The 23004-nt window shown below is 39.4% G+C and overlaps 1 protein-coding gene across 7 annotated transcripts in view; it reads right to left on the bottom strand.

The window, feature by feature from the left end:
- LOC124310184 (receptor-type tyrosine-protein phosphatase kappa) overlaps positions 1-23004 on the bottom strand; it is a 107258-nt gene that overhangs the window by 564 nt on the left and 83690 nt on the right. For all 7 annotated transcript variants that reach the window (XM_046773958.1, XM_046773965.1, XM_046773960.1 and 4 more), the window contains 10 exons: positions 14509-14596; positions 10754-10830; positions 10472-10606; positions 5101-5241; positions 2452-2612; positions 1645-1780; positions 1311-1560; positions 1102-1178; positions 778-1017; positions 297-641 (listed from right to left, as the gene is read on the bottom strand). In XM_046773958.1, coding sequence (XP_046629914.1) covers positions 297-641; positions 778-1017; positions 1102-1178; positions 1311-1560; positions 1645-1780; positions 2452-2612; positions 5101-5241; positions 10472-10606; positions 10754-10830; positions 14509-14596 — 1650 coding nt within the window. The remainder of the gene's footprint in view (positions 1-296; positions 642-777; positions 1018-1101; positions 1179-1310; positions 1561-1644; positions 1781-2451; positions 2613-5100; positions 5242-10471; positions 10607-10753; positions 10831-14508; positions 14597-23004) is intronic.

Raw genomic sequence — 23004 nt, 5'->3', positions numbered from 1 at the left:
AGACCGGAGGATTAAGAATCCGGTGTAAAGCCTCCGGGATCGCTAAGAACCCAGCGAACAACCTTCCAAATTCCAAATGACTAATAAGCTATTAGCTAATTTCTCATTCATCCCGAATTTCTAAGCATTCTTCGCCCAAATTGGCTGTCAAACTATTCAAAGAACCGAACCTCGAAGGTCCGGAACCATGTTAAAGACCTTCTGAATTCAGAATTACGCAGCCAAATGGCTCGTAAATGATTGTCAAGTACATCTCAACCGTGCTCAAACGGGGAACTTTGAACCCCACAACTCACCATGTTCTCAACAAGCTGAGGTCTGTGCCTGCGCACGGTTTTGACTGCCTGGAATATGTCGACCTCCCCATGCTGAATGACCTGTTCTATGCAGGCGTTCGCCGCGCAGTAAACACCGCAACGACTCCTTCCGTCGGGCGACACGACAGCGACAGGTCCGTAATCCGTTCGCTGTCTCCACCTCTCCACCATGTTCATTAACTCGACGAGGCTGTTGGTTGAGGTAGGCACTTTGTGGCCCATTGGCCAACACGTCAGTTGGAACAGCTGGACGGTCTTGGGCGGTGCTTTTACTCCGGCCATCAGTTCCGTCAGAGAGACGATCTTCTTATTTATTCTGAAGACCTGAAATTAACGGGGATCGCGAACGCGACGATGAGCCTTCGGTATCGACAAGCTGGTAAGAGAGGAGAGTCTTTGTGCAACGTAGCGATTGTTCTCGATAGTTTGATTTTCCGTACTTGAATATCGACTCACTTACCCAAGTCTTGATGTTCGAGTAGTGATTGTGGCTGATGTGATCAATGGTGAATACTGGACCGTACTTTTTCGAGTGTCTACCCTCCGGCCAAAAGCTCGGAAAATTGGTCGAGTTCGCGGGTGGAACACAGAGAATTACTACAGCGGCACATTCGTAGTCGTAAACCAGGGACCAGAACTCGCCGCAAGTGTGGCGAAGCGGCCACTCGGTGACAATATACTCTCGAGGTTTCGTGTAGCCCTGTAAATGGAACGCAAATTTCTAACTGAACTCTGCACCAATGGTTTGAACGAGAATGGTCCGGTCGCTCGTTTTCATACTCACGTCAACGAAGACGGCGTTTATGTAGTCCGTGAAGCTGTTGCCCTGGAAGCTGGTTAAATAGGGTCGAAAATTGTCCGCTGTGAAGAGGAAAACAAGTTTTTGTTAAACCTTCTTTCGCACGTCGCTTGGAATCGATTCGAATCAAGGTCATTCGATACGTATCACGAGAGAGAGAGAGAGAAAGAGAGAAAAAGGAGGAAAAAGCTCACGTGGAACGACTAGAACGTCTCTGTTTTTCTCCCGGTTGTCCGCTCTGTGTCCGCCGGCGCAATCGCCGATTGTAAATCTCGGTGTTTGTTTACAGATCTGCTGATACTCCCGCTGGTACTCGTTCATCTTGGTAACCGGATTCTTGACGCTCTTTTGTTTCAGTCTTTGGGAGAGTTCGGAAACCGGGAACCACGAGGTCCCACATATCACGTACTCCTCCAGCGTGTCGTAGATGAATTTATATTGTTCCTAAGAGAATCGAGAGTTCAATACGCGAGCTCAACTTTGACTATCGTCTTTTCCTAATGTCAGAAGACTCAGTTTCAAACTCACCAGATTCTCGATCAGTCCTTTTCTGCTCAATCTCAATTTCTTCAGGTATCCAAAAACGTCGAAGGCGTCTTCCTCCTCCGCAAGTTCCATGTTCGCGTCTATGGCTAGATAGACGCCGGACCGGCCACCGCCATCGCTGTTAAAAAGAGGACGGTATCAATTCGTGTAATTTGATTTTTTTTTTTATCATCTTTGACAGTGAGAAGCGCAAATCTTTCACACGTTTTGCAATTGTCATTTATGATCATTGTCCTTTAGCTTTGTAGCCAAACTGTGAAGGACGTGAACTCGAATCGAAAGTCAGGGCTTTCACTCCTCAAGTTCTCTCCTTGTAAGAGTAACGAAGCTGTAAATTAACTCCCGGGCTAATTATCCCGCTGCAGGAGACAATGGAGAGAGAACAATTATCGGGGGGGGGGGGGCGGATGGGGAGGAGCAGCGAGCTGCTGCCTTGCAACGCAGTGAAACGGAGTCTCTGATTGTGAGTTCGAGTCGTTGGATGTCCAAGAAAATAATTGCTCGACACGGAATATTTCGTTCAATAAGACATTGACTGCCGATTCCGAGACAGCAAAGAATTATAAATGACTTTTGGCCTGTGAAATAAACAAGTTGTTGCAGTTCTGTTAGAACGTGTTTTTCGTCTTCGACTGCTGTCGAACGTTCCGATCAGTGTTTTCAAGCCATCTGAATCAAAATGAAGACGTTTCACCGACTGCACAGTGATTTGGAATATTAAATATGGATCTCTTTTCGTGGTTTCTCGTTGAAAAAGAAAGAATAATCTCAGGGAAAAATTATACTCACTTGCAGTGAACGACCATGGGTCCAGACTCGTTTTTTATTGTGGATCCAACGACGGCGCGAACACGACGCCGAAACTCGAGTACCGCGTTGCCGAATGGACAGGTATGGGAATGCCATTCGGTGTAATGAAACTGGAGGAGAGTTCTTTCCTCGGTGATTTCCTGTACACAAACCGGAATAACACACAGGCGTATAACGGCTGATCATATACCCAGAAAGTGACTACTCGACGAAGTGAACAAGTGCCTGAGTGCCTGCCTCGCCCCGAAATCCAATATTTCATCCGCGAAGCGGAAGACGCACTTCTACTCCGCAGCGTTATCGGTTCGCCACAGTTTTTGAGCCAGAAAATTGCAGAAGCGAATTATCGAAGTATCTTGGCGTTATTGTTTCATGGATCGTGTGACAATAATTGACCCACTAACGGGCGGACGGATGGATGGATGGATGGGAGTAAAGGGCGAGTTCCGATTATCGCCATTTTATTTCTACTCCATCCATTTTGTTTTATAAACAAGAATCGCGCGCATAGTCCACGCTTTTTAAGAAGCAAGACTCGCTGAGCCGTCTTTGGACTGAAGGATCTTCCGACGGTATATTCAACCTTCTTTGTCTTCCGGGGGCAAAGGAACAATTCCATTAATTATGAATTGCGAACTTCCCGCAGTCTAGCTCGTTATTCCGGTGAATTTTCCTCGCTTTGTGCAAAGAATTTCTGTATAGTCGATATGTTCTCGTTCTCGAGTCCCTTGAGAGTGTGACTTTAATACCGGATGCGTATTATACAAGTACGACTGTTATTGGAAAATGACAATTTACCGGGTCAACAGGAGAGAAGATAAAGAGCATGAGGCTTGTTTACTGCGTTTTGTCGAAATATACCGAGTCGAAAAAATAAGGTTGAGATTAGTTATACGTACACATGAATTTAAATTACCTCCGCGGACAGAAAGTCGATTCTCATTTAAACCCGAACCGCCACTTCAGAGCGGTTAATTAAAGTGGCGGCGAGAATCCGTTCAAAGATTGCGAAGTTTAATAGAAGACCGTTTGATACAGATTATTTTCATGAATTTACCGACGTGTTTCTGTATGAAAGTTTCAGCGGTAACTTCAACTTTCTTTCTCGATATCGAGAATACTCGGAGAAACTGTTACTTCCAAGCTGAAAATAAACACCAGAGGGAAACGAGACGGCGTGTAACGTTTGCAGAAAATCCCACTGCGCTTGGGCTGGTTTTGGTCAAACTGGGTCGAGCCCCTTAGCGAGTATTCGTATGTACGAAACACGGATTTAGGGACGTGACATGTAACACACCGTGTGTCTGTATGACACTCGCGAGCTCTTTTCAAAACGCGAGGACAGTTCGGAGAGGTGAAATTAACACGAGCCAGTTCTCGCGAGAATTTTCAGCAGACCGGTGTATTACCACTACGTATGCATCTTTATATACGCCCTGCATGCAGAAGTCAGGCTTGAAAATTTTACCTCGGTATTGAACTATGACATATATACAGTAGCGCTGAAAAGTATTTTGACAAAGATAGTAATTGAGTCAGTTACACGCAAGTACAAACTACAAAAATCAATAATATTATTTGTTGAAAGAAATTCGATGTTCTGTATAATTGTTAAAAATTAACTCTCGATTGCTCGAAAAGAAATTGAAAATAAAGAAAAGTAAGAAAAACGATTCATCAAAGTAGGTTCAAATTTCATATTATCAAAATACTTTTTTTTTCAAAATCTCCTACGGAATACTTTCGGAGGGGTGAAAAAAGATGCCTGTCAAAAGCGGAGCTCTTAATATTAATATTTAGAGGTCGCTCATCGCGAATTTCTATTTTCCATTTCAATAGCATGGTAAATTTTTTTTTTTTTAGAATCTTGTAGCTCGCAAACCAATAAACAAATCCAAATGACTCGTATATATTTTTATAGGAAATTGAACACTTTACAAAAAATGTCTCTTATCATTTTCTTGATAAATTGACTCCTTCCAAAGTTATTCAAGCTCAAAGTTTAATTTGTAGTAGGGTCAACTATTTTTTTTTTCAGCTTATGGCAAAATGTTAAAACTTGTTACTAAATATCATCAACTTTTTCTTAAAAATTCTATAGTTTGTGATTTTCTACAAGGAAAGAAGGCGGTAGACAAGTTTTAATTTCCAAAGCTCTACTTTCAATGACAAATAACCTCAATGAAATCAATTCTACCTTTAATGGTAAATTCCTTTTCAAACATTGTAGTTTAAAATTTTCCATTCCATTGATTTTATCGGTTGACGAATTTGCAGAAAAATTGAGGAATTATTATTCATAAGGCTATAATATGTAGTTAGCGGATTCGAAGCTGATGCAGAAATAGTTTTAGAAGATAATACCGAACGCAATGAATCTCGAGGCAGGCACGAATTAACGATTAATTACGATTTCCAATTAAAATCGAGCTGTGCAATTTTGGATGGTTACTAAGAGCGCCTTCGAATTCGTACTTGGAATATTGCAACGGCACGTTTTATCGATAGAAGCAAATGACAGTCGAAATCGAGGGGTTATTTATTTTTAGCGAAGCAGTATCTATTGAATTCCGACGATATTTTCCGCTGAATGCAATGCGGCAAATTGTTATCGAGTTTTCGACTCACCCCCGCGTCGTTCTTCTTGTAGAGCTTTATCGTTCGTATGTGAAAATTGGCCAGTTCCTCCTCCTTTAAAACCGATACTCCGATACCGCCGTATTCCTCGTCCTTGTCTTTGCTCGCTGGCCAGTACTGGACACACATGACCTGAAAAAATTTTATTTACAACGCGTTTGACCGAGAGGAAAAACAAACAAAACTACTGCCTGCAGTCTCGGCTGCAGTAAAAGCTAATGACGGTCGAAATCGGATTTTCGATCTGATCGGTAGTGGTTTGTCATTTCTAGTTTGAAAAATCTGATGCTCGAAATAATTTATATTACATTTATATGATAGAACATACTATACCGTAAAATGAAGTAGGATGAATTTGAAAATACTGTTACTTCAAAATCAGGTCTGAATAAAAAGTTGGGAAACGAGAAAAAGACCTTGTGAAAAATTTATTTCTTTCCTATTACACGGTATAAGGATTTTGTTTTATTCGTATTCACATATCATTGGCGCAAAAAAATCTTACTTCAGATTCAACTTGGAATGACTGTACTATATGTAATATTCAATTCGATTCAAGATATGGAAAAAACAAGCGGCTTCAGACTGGCCGTGAGCCAGCCCTCGAACTTCCCGTTTTCGTACTGCAGGTTCCGAGTTCATAGAAAAAAGAAAATAATGGTATCCTATTCAAATTTCGAACTGTAAATTCAGATTCGCGATTAACAATTTTAACGCCCTCGGATATTATATTACACGAAAATATGGCGATTATTTTTTATTTTGAACAACTATGATGGATCCACCATTACAAATTTTTGAAAGTCTGACCTTGGATTCGTTATCTGTGACCCAAAAAAGCTCCGTTTACCGATTCTATCAAAATTGGGGTATTTTAAAAAATTTTCCCATCATATTAAGTCGCCATTTTGAAATTCACAGTCTGACTTCAGATTCGTGATTAACGATCCAAAAAAACATTACGGGCCCAATTTTCATTTGAATCCATTTATCCATTTTTAAGATATTGGAATTTTTGTATTTAAATAATTCAATTCATTCGAAGTTAAAATCCGGTCAGTTCTAAGTTTGGAGAAACCGCGTGAATTGAGACAAAAATTATTGAAATCCGTTAACTCGTTCTCGCGATATTGTCGGATAAAAAAAACTGATCAGCTGAAAATGGTCGGAGGTGATTCTCTAGATTTTGAAACGTCGAGATGTACCGAAAACTGAACATTTCATTTTCGGGGTGGTTACAATAACTGTCATTTCTCTCTGAAAACAGAGAATTGGGAAATTAAAAATACTCTTCACTAAAGTATAATAAAACGTTACGAGAAGAATATTTCGATACCAATCGGCTCTATACTGCAACGCAAGTAAATTAAATTCAAGAAATTCAAAAGAGAACCGGAAGTTTTGTCTTTACAATATCGATCCTTCCCGCAAGCTCGAATTGTTACGTAAACAAGCACGGAAGTCCACGGGTTACCGAATCGCGATGCTGCAGGGCGATATTTAATTAATTCGTTGTATCCAACATCGACGTCGAGGTCAACGTCGACGTTAACGTTGGCGCCGAGATATTCGGCGCCGCAGGTTAGCCGGGTGTAATCATAAACGAATGTATTCCAAGTTGGTGCTCGTAGGGTGCGGAAAGCTTGGAACCCTCGGCATTCTCTCTTGATTAGTGTATTAATGTTAGGATGGATGAAAGGCACGCGAGAGAGGCTTCGCCTGAGTGAATTCTTTTTTACACCCGCGTAACGTCGGGAGCTTGCAAGCTTCGCGGGGTGAAACTAAACCGTTCCGCCAACGCTTAAACCCGCTCCGCGCAAACCCGCTGTGCGCGATATTGAGACAGTCTAATGAAATATTGCTAAACCTCGCCCACCTACCCCATAGACTGAAGATAGGTCGGGGGAGGGGAACGGGGGCGGGCTTGTTTGAATTCCCGATATTACACAGCATGGCGGAGTCTTTGGCGCGCCGTTACGCCGCCGATACACATCCGGGAATACGGGCGACAGATATTGGACAATCTGTTTATGCGCAGCGAGTGTATCATTAACCCGAAAATCCTGGCGAGGAAAAACATGCCACTTCTTTTTTTTTTTTTTTTTGTCCCCCCACCCGACTCTGGATTCAAGAGACAAGGAGTAACGGCTTCAACCGCGTTCCCTGATTCCCTTTTTTTTTTTTTTTTTGCCTTTTTCTTCTTCTTTATCGTCACTGCGTAAGATTTTCAAAACAAGTTTAATTTCGATTTGACAACGCAATCTCTACGATTATGTACGGCTGTTATGACTCGATTTATTAAGCTCGATAATATTGTAGTTTGATAATTTTTTTTGGAAAATAATTTGACGACGATATTTTTGACCAGGATTGCAATTACGATCTTCACAGGAACAGAATTAATGAGCGGATTTTACTCAAAGCTGCAGGAACAAAAAAGAACACGTCAGGTTTTTTGGTAAAGTCATACTTCGTGGAGTGCAGAATTTAGTGTAGAAACAGTGACAACCAATGTGCGAAAACTGAAATCTGGTAGATTTTTACTAAAAAATATAATTGACGTGGGTATTTTTTTTTTTTAATCCAAAAAGCTTCATGTTGCGTTCCTCTTTACTTCCGGTTTTGAGTAGAAACTGCTCTTTTCTATTTCCCGTGTACGATTTTGATCCCGTAATTGGTAAAAAAAAAAAAAAAAAAACACCATCGATCATTGTAGTTAATTTCGAAATGAAATATGGTGGCTCCAAGTTGTGTAAACTGACTCTCCTCGCGTAGATTTGAGGAAGTTGAAGAGCAAATAATAAGTTTTATTTAAAAAAAGACTCAAAACTTGACAAATTGATTGGGAAATTGAATTAGAAGCGAACAGACAAACAATGAGAAATAAAGTTGTGGTCTAATGGTTGAAAGTGTCAGAAAAGCTTTCTGAATCCTGACACGTCCCGATCGATTGTTCCAATTATCCTGATAAATCGAGAGAATTGTGAAGTTTGAAGATGCGCGTTAGAAAGAAAAGATAGCTATTATGAGCGGAGGAATTTTTCGTATGAATTTGTCTCGGACTACGTTGAACGAGTATTTAAGGGTATGTCGTATTCCTACCTTTACCGACCGAGGAAAATCACCCTTTTTTATTCCTATATCAAGTAAACAATCGAATGCAAAGGGTTCAAATTTCAACGATGCATCGCTCTTTCGTCTAGTGATCTCAATATTGCATGAAAACAGTCGCACGACGGCTAATTTTATTCCTTGTTATGTTAAATATGAGAATATCAACACGTGTCAAACAAACCACAGATTTTTCTGACGATTTTCGGGGCATGATTAACTTTCCTGAATTCCCCTACGAAAAAGCGATTCACCTTCGAAATATGAACACTTTCCGTTCATTAGTTTATTCGATATTTGAAGAAAATGTGTGAGTTTGCTCGGTCGGTAAAGGTAGGAATACCGCGTATCCATAAGAAGATGACATCGCGTCTCGGCGTTAATGCATCTTTCGAACACTTCGCCGAGAAGAAACTTTCCGAACAAACTGAATTGATGCTGGAATATAAGAAGAAGCGAAAGAGCTGAAAGATACTGAGAAAGAGACGAATAAGCTGGCAGTTGGACTACGCGAACACCTAACGAGAAAAAGATTACGGCGTCTGACATACGCAGCATCCAAGCGGAAAAAAAGTTTCACAAATATACAGGTTATGGCATCGTGGAAATGGAAACGCGGCCGCATAAACACTTGGCAAATTATTCGCTATTCCGCTGCGAAGACGACGATCTTCGAATACATTTCCCAAACTTATATCCCGCTTAAGTAACTCGCTCTGTGGTATGAGTACACGGTATGGACATACTTATTTTCAACTACTCCGAAATACTTGACGAAACTTATGATTAACTACCGTCAAATTATTCCTTGGCGAAGAATTTTTCCAAGTTTAACATTGAGCTTGCGTGTATTTTGGCTCTTCTCAGAATCTGCCCGAAAAAGCGTTTTGGCAACGTAACAAAAATTAGGGTTCGAATTTTCACTTGATCACGAATGACGAAGTTAACGAAATTATTAACCACGTTGTCTGCAGTTCTGTAATATTCTTCTCTTCTTCCTTCTAGTTTTCAGTTTTAAATAAATTCAATTCTTGCCGTGTCTTTCCGCCGACGAAATGGCGGCAGGAATAAATTAGATGAATTTCATTCTGACAATGAGTCGGAATAATGCATGACAAATTTAAGTTCCCATTTCTTTCTTTATCGCTCGCAAATCGCATAGATTGCACGAGTTTCTCAAAGATCGCTTTCTCTGCCGTGACTCAAAATTCCAGAGCTTATATTTTTTACTGCAAACTGTAATTGGTCTAAAATGAAAATGTTATAAAAAATAAAAAACTATTCAAAAATAACAATCTTTAAACGGTCTGAACGCAGTTTAAGCTTTCGAAATAACCTCTGAAAGCGCATCCTTAAGAAAAAAGATGGATTAAATTAGATAGAAAAATGGAGCAAAAAAACTAGATCGCGGTATATTTGCGGTGTTACGAGTACATTGGGATAAATCTGATCCCCTCCAACACGGGAAACAAAAGGGATGGATAACAGACCGAACTTGTTTATAATCGGTTCGATAACAGCGCGATCGTTACAGTGAAAGAGGAAAAGCAAACAGCTTGAAAACATATTCCATTCCGGATAGGAAAAATTTCCCTCGATTTGTCCGCTGTGAAAAGGGTACAGTTATTATACGTATACACAATGTGTTTAATGTGTCCGTGCTGAATGAATATCGTTCACGTGTACGATAGAGACTTGAATCTACATACGCGCGACAAACAATCTCGTTTACGATAAACGCGATAATTGGAGTTGATGAAACGTTCCGCCTGACATTCGTTATTTTGAAAGAATATTTTCACAATTGCGGGGCAATTTTTTTCCTCCTTAAATTGGAATGTTTTGAGGAGGTCGGAGAATCAACAATCGATATACTTTATTTTGAAAGAACATCGAGTACTCATTCGGAAAATCATCGTAGCTAATTACAGAATTGTTCGATCACGGCGGAATGTTCAGCGTCTCGCCTAAAAAATTTCCATTTCCTAGCCTTATCGTAGTTTATTTAAAACTTCAAATGATCTTTCTTACTTCGCATAACCCCAAAAACCTCCGAGTAACAAGTTTCGGCCAGAATCATCGAGTTTTGATAGATTTTTCGATTTTACATTCACCGCATCGGATCCGCCATCTTGGATTTAGAATGATCAAACTTTGACGTCAGATTCGTGAACAGCGACACCAAAAACCCGCGGGTGAAAAAAATGTGTGACTGAAAGGGTTAAAGAGAGGCAAAATTTTTTATACTCACCCGAATGAAGTCGAACGTTTTCGTCAGCATAACGATGCACGAAGCGTTCTCCTGCCAAACCATTCTCCAAAATTCTGTCACCGTATTTTCCATCGGTCCTTGCGTCACTATGTAGGCGTTTGGCTTGAGTATACTCTGTAAAAGAAATATGACGGTTTAACGTCGAGCGGTGAAATTTGAGGGGTTGAAAGAGAGCCGGATAAAAATATCAGCTTTTTGTTTTCTTCAAATGACAAACAAAAAGAAATAAACAAATAACAAAAATTCCTTACGAATACTCACATCGACGTAGGAAGCGTTGACGTAATCGGAGTCAGGCTCGCCTTTTATCGTGTCGAGAACAACTCTGTTGTAGTCGTCTGGAAAATGGAAGTGAGAAAAACGTGACGGAAATCGTAAACTCGTGTGTAATACTTGGGATAAAAGCATTGAGCAAATGGCGTCTGGACTTCTCAGCACCTTAAGGATTAACCTGAAGCACAGTGTCGGTTAAAAAGTTGAAAAAGATGAAAAAACCGTTTCAAAAATCTTCAGCAATGCTATCTCACGCCAATTACGGTGCACCCGAATGAAACAACATTTCTTATTGCGATAGAAATTAATAAAAGTTGATCCATCCTCAATTCTGTTCCAATATTTCTCTCCGTCAATTCGAATCCCATAACCGTCCAAAAGTTGGCTCCGTGAGCTTTGGTAGTTAGTAAAAGTGGCTAATTAAGCATCTCTGCAAGCCTTAAAATTGCCGTAAGAGAAGTTTGATTTTGGTTCTAATCGTAGAGTCCGTTCGCGGACTCGAGGAAATTGGATAAAGTGATTTCGGTTTAATTAAATTTCGCAAATATATAACGCGAATTTCGTATGTACTCAAGTTTTTGCTTAATCGATTTAAATCACGGAGTTTGAAGTTGAAACGTTTTTTCAACGAAGTAATGGAGCCAGAATTGAGACGGGAAAATAGAGTGCAGAAAATACAAGCGTCTGTACAATCGTATATAAACGCAATATTATTTTCGCCTAATTTTAGAACCCTGTTAAACGCCCGGCTTTCAGCCGACGCCTACGAATTTTCTTTTACAAATTGTGTATCGAGAGGCGATTTGTAACAACGATACCTCGAATTCCGCGAATACACCTACTCGGGTAAAATAACGAGTTACGGTTAATTGAGTTCTGAAACGTGTTACTCGAATCTTAAAATCCTTCAGAAAAGTGAATAATTATAATCAGATGAGTAGTTTTCTGTTCCTTTTATTTTGTCAAACCGTAGAGAAAGAAAGGGAAAAAGTTACGCGAGATTTTCGTTTTCTCGAATCAATTTCTACGAGATTAAAATCCGGCGAGCGGATCAGTTAAAGACGTTGAAAAATTCTGTACTCGAAATTGCGGATTTCGAGAACGTTTCAATCAATCCGAAAGAAATTTATACCCGCCGAATACAGCCGTGTGTATTTTTATCTCTGAGCGCCTGCAGAAGCGATTTTAACGATAACTTGGGGACGCGAAAAAGGAAGAATGAAAAAAAAAAATCGTACGTCAATTAGAAAACGAAGGTAATAAAATCGCGGAGATTTATACCATGGAAACTTCTTTCTTCAAGGCATTATATACATATATAGGTATCTGGCTCTTTCGCTCGATGGTTGAAGGAGAAAAAGGAAAAGAAATAGTTAAAAAAAAAGACAACAATTGGACGAGAAAAAAACTTTTCTTTCTTCCCCTTTTATACGTTTTCTCAATCGTCACCTGCAAAACTGTTCAACTTATCGATGAAATACAACTCCCGGTGAATAGATTAAACGAAAAATCATTCGGAAGTAAAGATCTGGTCTGCAGGCTTTGGCGACTTTTCTTCGCGTCTTACAAACAATATTTATTGCGAAAATTTCTCACAAAGTTGTACAGTAGAAAGTATAAAGACGTAAAGATAACGACAACGCTTTGAAGAAGAGTAATTTTTACTTTTTCTCTCACAAGTTTTTTCCTCTTTCCTTATTCCATTATAATATTTATAGAAAATCTCTGCGAGCGATCGATTGCCTGATTCTGTTACAGCTTATAATCATTATTGTAATTATTTTTGTTATTAGCGATCAAACTTTTCTGTCGAGAGGTGAAACTGCCAGCAGTAGATCCGGGAGAATATAAAAATTTTACATCCTGCCATTATATACTCAACATATTTAACAACCTACACGTACGTTGTATCTACAACACATATCTAACGTAATCTTGACGAAAGTTGAGATAATATACATTGTAGAGTAAAACAAACAAACCAGGAGAGGAAAAAAAAGTACCTAATCTCTGCCAGATTCTTAAAAAAGATTTAAATTTTATATCAATGCTCGTAATATACGTAACACATTTCTTAACTCTTCCAAAGTGAAGAAATTCAGATTTCTTATCAATATGTGATCAAAAGTTTAAGTTTGTTTACTGAAAAAAAAAAGAGTCGAAAAATGTACGATCGTCTCCGCGCGTTAAGAATAGTTCTGAAAATTTTCTCTCTAGTCGAACGATACGTGCAGAGAATAATTTTCTTAATCTTTCCTCTCGAAGTTTCGTTGCGAAAATAATATATTGTCCCTCGCATTTCGTAAAATGATATAATAAACAAGTTTAGTATAAAAAGTAACGAATAATTTCTGCTCGGCAATGACCGAGTTTTGGGAACAAGAGCGAGAGGAGGTGAATTTCGACATGAATGAACGAACGAACAAGTTCAATGATTCGTGAAAACGCTCAGCAGTGCATGCGGCTTTATACGTATTTATCAGAGACAAAGGGAGAGGCGAAAAGAAGAAGAAGTCACGTTAAGAAGAAAAGGAAGAAGAAAGAAATAAAGAAAAAAAAAAGTGTAGGAAAAATCGGACGACGCGTCAAAAACGAGCCCTGAAATTTCCGTATAAGAGGAAAATGTGTGAGCAGACGGATGTCAAGGATTATGCAATGTTGCATGGGTAAGTTTGTAGCATGCGAAGCGTATTCAAGCCGTTAACTCCGACTAGTTCCGAGGTCGACTTCCTTCCTTCCCCGCAATTTCTCACCCTCGACAAACATCGCGATAATATGCCGACCGTATTATATTACAAAGGACTAAACATGAATGTCAACCCGCTACGATGTTACTATTTTGTGGATGAAAATGGCGAATAGTGAGTTCAAGTTGCTGCACTATGTTACGTATAATCGCTGAGAAGTTGATACAATATTATTTTCATACGACGACAAAGACGAAAATAATAATCAGGAGAAAATGTGAACGTAATCGATTTAGGACGGCGATAAAATCCTGTTTGAATTCCGCGATATAAAATTCTTGGGAGAGTGCGCAAGCTTTTATGTAGCGTATGATACATGTACGTACGTGAAGAAAGAAGGATAAATTTTAATTACACGTCATAGCGACGGATTTTTACGTCGTGATGATAAAATCTTTATACGATGTTTATTCTCTTCACGCTGAGAAAAATTTCATTTGTTACAGTAAAAAACAGGTGTCGTTAAAGAAACTGTTTGAATATCGTTGGAATTACAAAAAACGAGGTACGCCTAACTATTTTGCGCTATCGTCGATCCTTTTTTGGCAATTGCAACGCAAAATCAGTTTCTGAGGTTTACTGTACTTTTTTAGTTAAACAAGGCTTTAACGCCAATTTATCGTTGCACAAGCATTAAATTTTCGCAACAGTTGCAAGAAAATGTAGTAAGAGTGATCGTAATGAGAAAGAACAGTAACGGATAGAAAACTAATTTTCATTTTCTACCTAGAACTATATTTTTCGATCGTGGTAAAAAATGAAAATAGTTAAGAACTTAGCGGTAACCGGAACTGAAAATTTCTCCCAGAGCACGTATTTTTCTACAATTCGAGTAATTTATTGCCGGACAGATTGAAAATGAGAAACAAATTTACGCGTAATTGTCGTCCCCAGATTTTTATCCGGCAAATCATGAGGTGCAGAAAGCATTTCGATTCAATTCCACGACTGCTGTTCGCCGATTTAGCATAAGAAATTCGCATTATATATACTTACAGGGTATGCACCTTTGATTCTGATTCTTCTCCTTGTTCGCGATCTTCGTCGCGTGTTTGCAGGAGTGCGTCTCGACTTTGACTGCGGTCTGAAATCAAAAGGAATACAAAATAAGCCGGCAGGCAAAATTCGTTACCAAGTTTCGACTCAATCGGATGGTTTCGACTGCGAACACGAGAATCCCTCTTGGAGTGTCGGGTGAAAAGTAAAAAAAAATCGTCAATTTCTCACAAACATCTCGTGGATTTACACCCATCGAAAAAAAAAAAAAAAAACAAATTCACGTCCAGAGTAAGATCGTGAAAGTTTTTTCCACATGTCCCATCGATTTGAAAAATTGGTACCTGAACCTAGCAGACAAACACGTGTCTCATCTCGACATCGGACACGATTTTTCCCCTCTATTATCCCGCATGACGGTCTATTCGTTGTGCGGTTCGTGGAGAAGGAAAGGAGGGAAAATATTATACCGGGAGAACGAGATATTGACGAAACCGAATACCGCCGATGGTGTCCATCAATCTTCAGCTGAAACGGATCCTCGGATCTTCGCCGATTCACGCTCCCTGATCACGCAACCTGCGCGCGAGAGTTTTCCGAATTTTACGTCGTCAAACGCGAAAGCGAAATTTATTTGAACTTGAATAAATTGAAAAAACATTTCTTTCAGCGTAGTTTGGAAGTTTTACAGGTTTTTTTTTTTTCGTTTTTTCTTTTCTTTGTCTTCTTTGGCAGTAGCGAGTCGTTCGAGGGCGTTGAAGGGTATAAATGGCGAGGTATTTGGAGAGGACGACATTTTTAGGATGTTGGTGTGCGTCGAGGGTTTATGAAATTGCTTCGCTGACCATTTCAGGTCGGCCATTCCTCCGCGTTTACTGGACTTTATTCGCCTTCTGGGCGTTTGAAACGCGCCTGCAGTCAGCGGCTCGCGAAAAAGAACAACGACGACGACACGTCGGGGTTGCAAAATCCCCCTCGAGGCGCGAACAAGCCGATTCAGCGTGTTTGGATCTAAACATAAAGCTGCGTCCGGGTTTTTATTTAAACGGATTTAATTTCGTTGAAAAGAAGAGAGGGAGAGAGAAAAAATGAGAATGTGAAATGATTTGATCCGACTATATATCGTTTGACCTAAGATAAATGTATAATTTATAGGGAAATAAATTTGACGATTTGGTACCTGATTATTTTAGTTTTGACGAGAAAATTGAATTTCGAAAAAAAAAAAAAAAAACATCATATGACGCAACAAGAAACGTCTTATCATCACTTTCTATGTAGCAGTGAACAATTTCTCTCAGTAGATATAGGTACGTCGGAGTTTAATTAATTTCAAAAAATTTGTCAAACTCGGTAAAAAGTCACTTCAATTCTACGAAACGATTTATCACTTCTTTAAAGTACAATTAAACGAGATATTTCTTTGCCTAAAATGAAGTTCTTACAGGTCGATTAAGGATAAATTATCTCTAACAATCGAAGAATCGAACGACCTTTCCCATTGCGTAATAAAACGAGGAACGAAGGCCTGATTAATACTTCCAGCGTTAATAATACGCGTATAAATGACAAAATTCCATCCCTCGAATCCGCGGCGTTGACGCAGGATGGCAGTTTCCAAAAGGACGTCAACACTACGACGGTTTGCCTGTATCATGCTTTTGTCGGTCGACGGATTCTGTGAAACAGTCCAAAGTAAATTGCAGACATCACAAGGACCGAACCGGAGTCTCTCTCTCTCTCTCTCTCTCTTTCTCTCTCTCGCTCTCTCTCGTCCTGCCAGAACCACGAGCGCAAACGTACAAAGGAGTCCGGCATGGGTGAGTGGTCAAAAGTTGAATGGTCGGCAGGTAAAGGCCAGCTCGTCGGACGGAGTGCAGCCCTGAGCTGAGCCCAAATTGTGAATTCGGTTGTAAGGCTGTATCAAGTGAACCAGCCTCGCGAATAATTTTTCACTTAACGAGCTGCAGGCGCCGTTAAACTTCAAAGCAAAAACCCTCTGAACGTGAAAACCCTTCGACGACATTTTCTCAGCCGGTTGAATTTGTTTTTCGGGGCTAATTTTACACTGCACCGATTTCGAGCGTCGAGTCAGCTCGAATTTATAAATTCGAAATAAATATGGCTTGGATTGATTGAGAGAGAGTCTTTCTACTTTTTTGGGCTGAAAAATTATCCATTTTTTATGAACATTTTATGCAAAAAATTTTGAATACAGAATGCTTATATTTGATATGCTTACTAATTGAAAACGGTCTTTATCGAATATCGTAATATTTTCTAAAGTTTTAAAGCGGAAGGATATTCTTCGCTTGCGAAAATTCTCCTGGACGCCCCAACGGAGCAATCGTTATGAAATTTGACAGGCACGTCTGCAACACACGTCTTCATTGGTTAAATCAGAATCATCGAAAGATATTCAAACGTTTTTATTTTATGAAGATAAAAGCTGAACAAATTTTTGGCAAACAACTGAGGTTCCCCTTCGTTTGCCGACTATTCTTTTGTTTCTCAATATTTTTTCTTCGTTCTGCTACAACTAACGAAGACGTTCGGTGTGCACGTGCCTGCCAAATTTCGTAACGATTGCTCATCCAGGGAGTGCAGGAGCACTTTCGCAAACGCAGAAAGCACACCGAAAAATACGTGGCTCTTCCACCTCCCATTACCATCTTTTGTCAAACATTACAAAAACATTATCACGTTCAATAAAGACCGCTTGGTAAATATACCAGTTATCAACATTCTAAATTTCACACTTTTCGCATAAAAATTGATAAAGAATTGAACATTTTTCGTTACAGGCGGGTGAAAATGCGATTGCAATTTGAGTGAGACGGTTTGTGTTTTTGTAAATTTTTATCTTGTTCATTTGCGCGAAAAGATCGATTGTAAGCGGGATATATTTGGCATTTAAACAGAGTCCTCACGGAGGTTTTCGTTCACCGAGCAAACTATCGCTAAACATTCCGGCGGTAAATCAGTTTAAGAGCTTTTTCACGTCGGAGAGAGCCCAGCTCTGTGAAAAAGCCTGTAAAACGGAATCGTACGTCGAGTAGGTATAAATACTTCGGTAAAATGTGTCTAAGGCACACACACACACACACACACACACATATATATATATATATATATACCCCACCATTATTTATCCGCCAACAAGATCCGGCTCAAATCCGCATACAGCTAAAATCGAGCATCGTTTTATGCCTACAAATTTCTGCGCGGACGTCTTGCGTCAATCTCGACACCCGTTCTTGCTTGGGGATGTTTCTTTTTTTTTTTTTTTATTATTTTTAATCTTCAGTACCTACTTTGTATTCGAAAATCGCGATCACTAGTTTGCAAATTTTGGAACTACGTTAACTACTCTAGTACGGTAATGGGCGAAATTTTAATTGGTCAATATTTGTACTCTATTTCACATCAATTTCACGTGCATTTTATGACACCTTAATTAGAAATTACGAGGGTGATTAATTACATGTTATCCAATCCTGCTATCGTAAACATACCATCGGTTTGAATTTGTCTGTTTTTTTTTTTTTTTTTGAAAAGCGGAATAGATATGAAAGATATCAATTACGGAACTTATACTGTACCATAATAAAAAAAAGTGGAAAGAATTTAAAAAATTCGTATTTTCTACCGAATCTTTATCAAAATAAGAAGAAAAAGGGGCGAAAAGAAACATTATGGATCACGACGTCAGCTGTGAAAAGAGAGTCGAAGAACCCGGAGACAGGACATTATGGTCGGACGAGATTGGCAAGCCTTAGAAACCGGGCGTCCGTCTTATCGATAGGTTTGCATTCGAGGATGATTTAGGTCCCACCGCCTTGTTATCGGATCGGAGAACCGCAGAGAGCAGAGGTCTCGAAAACCGGGCGTCATTATTCGCGGCTCATCCTTTCCCACCTTCCCTACTCCTACGAGTCATCCATTCGAATTCAGAATCAGAGACTGAATTGGTGCAACCTATCGCATCGAGCGTCCGAACGCGCATGCGCGAGTTTTGTCGACAGGTTCGCCAACTCAATTCTCACCCGTGAAACGCTGCTCACCGAGGCTACGCGGTTGATGCGAGTTTTCTTAGGTTAACCAGATCGCGAATCGTTGATGTAGCGATTTGCGAAGACCGGACGAAATTTCATTTTCATAAACTGACTGACGACTGATCGATTCTGCGAGTCGATCCTAACGACATAATTACAGGAGAGAGTTTAGTTAAGTTGGCTGCCCTGTCTCGCGGAGAAAAATATTCACGCGGTACGTTTACGATAAAATTCACGTTTCCTTTCTATGTAACACACCTCCAGGAAATTTGTAATTTCTCTCGATGTATCGTCGACTCTGCGTTCTGCGGCTTCTTCAAAGTTTTCCCAATAATCTCAGTGTCCCGCATTGCGTCGTGCTACATTCTATATGTATATATTCATTCGAATTATACTTGGCAATAATTTAATTGGCCACTCAAGATATCGTATAACGAGATCCGCGCATCTTTGACGATGATCAAAGAGACGAGCTCGTTTAAAAAAATGAGCCCGACTAATTGTCCCTGACTTCATTAAATGCGAAAAACCTGTTTGAAGGTTTTTTATCGGTTTCAGGACTTGCAGTAATTGTAATGATAATTCTGACAATAGTCGGAATAAAACGATTTCATTTCTTTTCCACTGATTCTGGCCATTCTGAGCTACACATTTCAAGCTGTTACCGTTGATTATTTTTACTGACTTTGAATCGTCATTCCAAGTGATTATACAAATATTTGCCACCCATTTATTGGCATAAAGCCAAAACTCACAAGATTCGCAATCAGTCGTGTTACGATTTTATCAGACGTATAATTTTGTTCAGATATAGGTACATTTCAATCGTATGAAATGGACAAAATCCGAGATCCGTATAATTAGAGCAGCAAATCTGAAAACCGGCTATTCGAGATTTTGAAAATCCCGCTGCAGTCGGACCGTTTCCACTGTTTCCGTCTCACCAACTGTGCGTTATAACATGTCATATAATATATTTATGTAAGTATATGTATATCATACACAGCTACTGCATACAGAAGTAGTAAAGCCAACGAAATGGTCAGACAGTCAAGCCGTCTCGATGATCTATGAACCATTGCGATAGCGGTATGTATAAGTATAATAGACGGAATAAATTCACTCGCCCATAGTACCACATTAATAATATTTTTCTGGAGATGTTTAAACCGAGAGAAATGAAGGTGGAACCACTCTTGCGATTAATCCGGAAAATTTATGGTTTCATTCTTGTTTTTTTCTCCACGCCTCTTATCGTTAGCAAATCGCCCAGATCTCTCTCTCTCTCTCTCTCTCTCTCTCTCTCTCTCTCTCTCTCTCTCTCTCTCAACGTCAAACATGTATAATATACAAGTAGGCCGCTAAAGATATTACAAGTTGTCGAAAGACGAAGTCGCTGTTTTTTGTTGGAATATATTATGCATAATACATACACTGCAAGGTGTTCCAGACGTGTAAACCATTCTTTTTCTTTCTTTATCTTCTTCTTCGTCGTCTTTTTTTTTTCCTACTCTTCATCATCCGATTTTCAATTCTTTCTTTATTCTCCTCTCATTCCGCTCGTCTACGATACGATTGCAGAGTTCGCGAGTTTGCAGCGGCTATTTTCGGAAACTTGTTTTATAAACTGAAAAACTTTGTTTCGCTAAGGAGACGCGGTGGATCACCAAGCTGAGTCTAGACGGCGAATAAACGTCTGTTAGAAAATTTCCTAATCACATTTTATGATACGGGTTCTGTGAAAGGTGAGCAAAATTATTCAGCAAGGTAAAATCGATGGAATAATACGACGAAAGGAAAAAAATTGAACAGGATTAAAAACGGTCTGACAAAAGTCTGTCGCGATATTCGCGATGATTCGTTTATATCTTAACAGATCGATTGAACATCGATACTTTGGATATGCAAACGGTTGATGTGTGATTTTCATTTTTTTATTTATCAGTGTTATTCACGACCTTTATTTATGCACTAAAATTGGTGAAATTCGAAGCGACGAAACGGCTAATCTTGCTTGTCGATCGTTTGAGGCGGTGAATTACGCGATATTAACTCTCAGAGGTGTATTGAATATTACGAAATTTAATCTCGGGCGGAGAGAACCATAAACCGAGTATCGAATCGCGAGATAATTAGTATTATTTGATTCACAGAGGCTGTGGATAATTATTTGAATATCTCAACAGAGGCAACAAACGAATCAACGAATCAAAGGATCTTTCTTAAGAAGTACGAGATTCAAATCTTGGACAACTTTTTGGCTCCCTTTATGTACGTTATAATTCGTAGAATACGGAACGAGGCGGTGAGAGTAACGAGTTAAATAACTTTGTGGTGAATTATCGCTAATTAACAGATTTCGAGTGAATCCGATTCGAGGTGAATTTATGGGGCGGGCAATTTTCAACGAGATCGAACTTATCAGCAATCGCCTTTCGAAAAGTTCGATCTCGGTTTCTGCGCCCACAATCGTATTACCGCGTATTTCTCTCCGGTGGATTAAATCGTTCCGCACCGTTTCCTCAACGAGTTACCTCTTCCTTTTTATTCGGAATGGAAAATCTTCGATCCGTGGCGAAAAACTACAGCTAAGGAGCGGTATTTATGCGCTATGCAGCGACGTTTCGCGCAAGTCGAACAAAGAGGATGTAGAAGTTGTAAGAACGTAAGAATAAAACTTGGAAAAAGAATGAGAACAAGAATGCTAAATTTCCTCGCAAGATTTCTTTCCAGATTTCTTCTACTCGTATGCTTCCATGTCGGTTCACCTTGTATAAAACATTGTATAAATCCCATACATATAACAGTTATATATTAATATAGTTCTACTAACGGTTAAAATATCGTTGCAGTTACAAAAAAATTAAATTTTCTTCTTACACGAGCATAAAATTGTCGCAATAGTTCCAAGAAAATATATTTTTACCAGTGACCATGATCAAAAATAACAGCAATAAATACTATAAGCTTTCAGGTCACAGCTAGGAAGTTAATTTTCAATTCGTACTCGGAACTACACGATTCTTTGACTTTTTTCGCTGCGATAAAAAATGAAAACATTCAAAAACCGTGGGGTAACATTTAACTAGAAATATTTCTCCGTGCACGGAAGCAGGAATCTTGACTGTAAAAAGTGTGCTTTCGAACACTTGACTTTGAGGTTCGAGTGTGTATTTAGTCCCCTCTTTTCTCTCTCTCTCTCACTGTTCTCTTCTCTCACGCATCTCTCAACACCGTCGAAGAATGCATCAACAACACGCACACCACTGGCACAGCAGTGATTTCGGACTGACCGGAATTTCCTCCTCGTAAAAGCTTCTCGTAAATACGCGCGGGAGAGAGAAAAGGCAGGGACAAAAAGGATTCTGCAGGAGTGGGTGGAGGGAAAGGAAAGGGCGCAGAGAGGGGGGGGGGGGGGGGTTAGAAAGGTGAAACAGAAGGGGTTGGAAAAGTCGAGAGAAGCGGAGAAAGTTGTGTTCAACGAGGTCAGAGGGCATGGAGCGCGAGTCGGAGAACAGTAGAATAATATTCCCTGAAATAATATCTGTGCTTGCAAGTTTTACATTTTTTTTTCTTTCTAGAATTATCCGCAATTTTTTTTTATTTTTTTTTATTTACTCAGACTGTGTTTCGCAAAAAATCCAGACCGATAAGTCGAGTCGTAACGCTGGTAAATAATTCATAACACGCTGAATTGATGAATATTTTAAAACTTTACGAAAGATTTTGAAATTTCTATTCCTTTGTCGTAGATTTTCCGCGACCTTCTTTTTCTTTTTTTTTTTTTCTTTTACTGTATTATGTACCGGGAAACAAAAAAATACCAGCGACGTTCTACTTGAGAAGATTATGCGTAGACTGAAGATGGAAAAAACCAAAAAAAAAAAAATTGGGAATGAAACCGAACGGAATTCCCCATACATATATACATGTGGATATTTACGAGTTTGTTAGATCAACATAACACACGTTGTAAATGTATACTATAAAATATAGAGTAGAGTTTTTTTTTTTTTTTTATGCTCCATTCGACCTAATTTTCAGCCTGTTTATGCATGGAATATAATTATTTTTTACTTTTCTTTTATACCGTGTTTTACTCAGCGACGCTATAACGCCGGTCATAATACGATAATTCGTGTCGTGTGCAGATGTAATACAGAGGAGATTATTGCGAGCGAGAGTAAATTTTTTGAAATGTGTCAGGGGCGAGATTCATTCTGATCTTACACAGCGGTATATTTTAATAAGAAAATATGATTAATGGAACATCGGAGAAAATAATATTCGGCGTCACTCCGTCGTAATTCAACTTAAGTTTTTATCTTACATATTGCATCTCGTATCTTTCTTCATTCAGGTATTATATAAATGAATGCGAGATATTAAGATTGACAGAATTGTCGGTCCTCGTTTCGCGCTTTTTGATTATTTTACATCG

This window comes from Neodiprion virginianus, chromosome 1 (assembly GCF_021901495.1).
Source record: "Neodiprion virginianus isolate iyNeoVirg1 chromosome 1, iyNeoVirg1.1, whole genome shotgun sequence".
NCBI classification, from domain to species: domain Eukaryota; kingdom Metazoa; phylum Arthropoda; class Insecta; order Hymenoptera; family Diprionidae; genus Neodiprion; species Neodiprion virginianus.
This window is presented reverse-complemented; position numbering and strand designations above follow the sequence as displayed.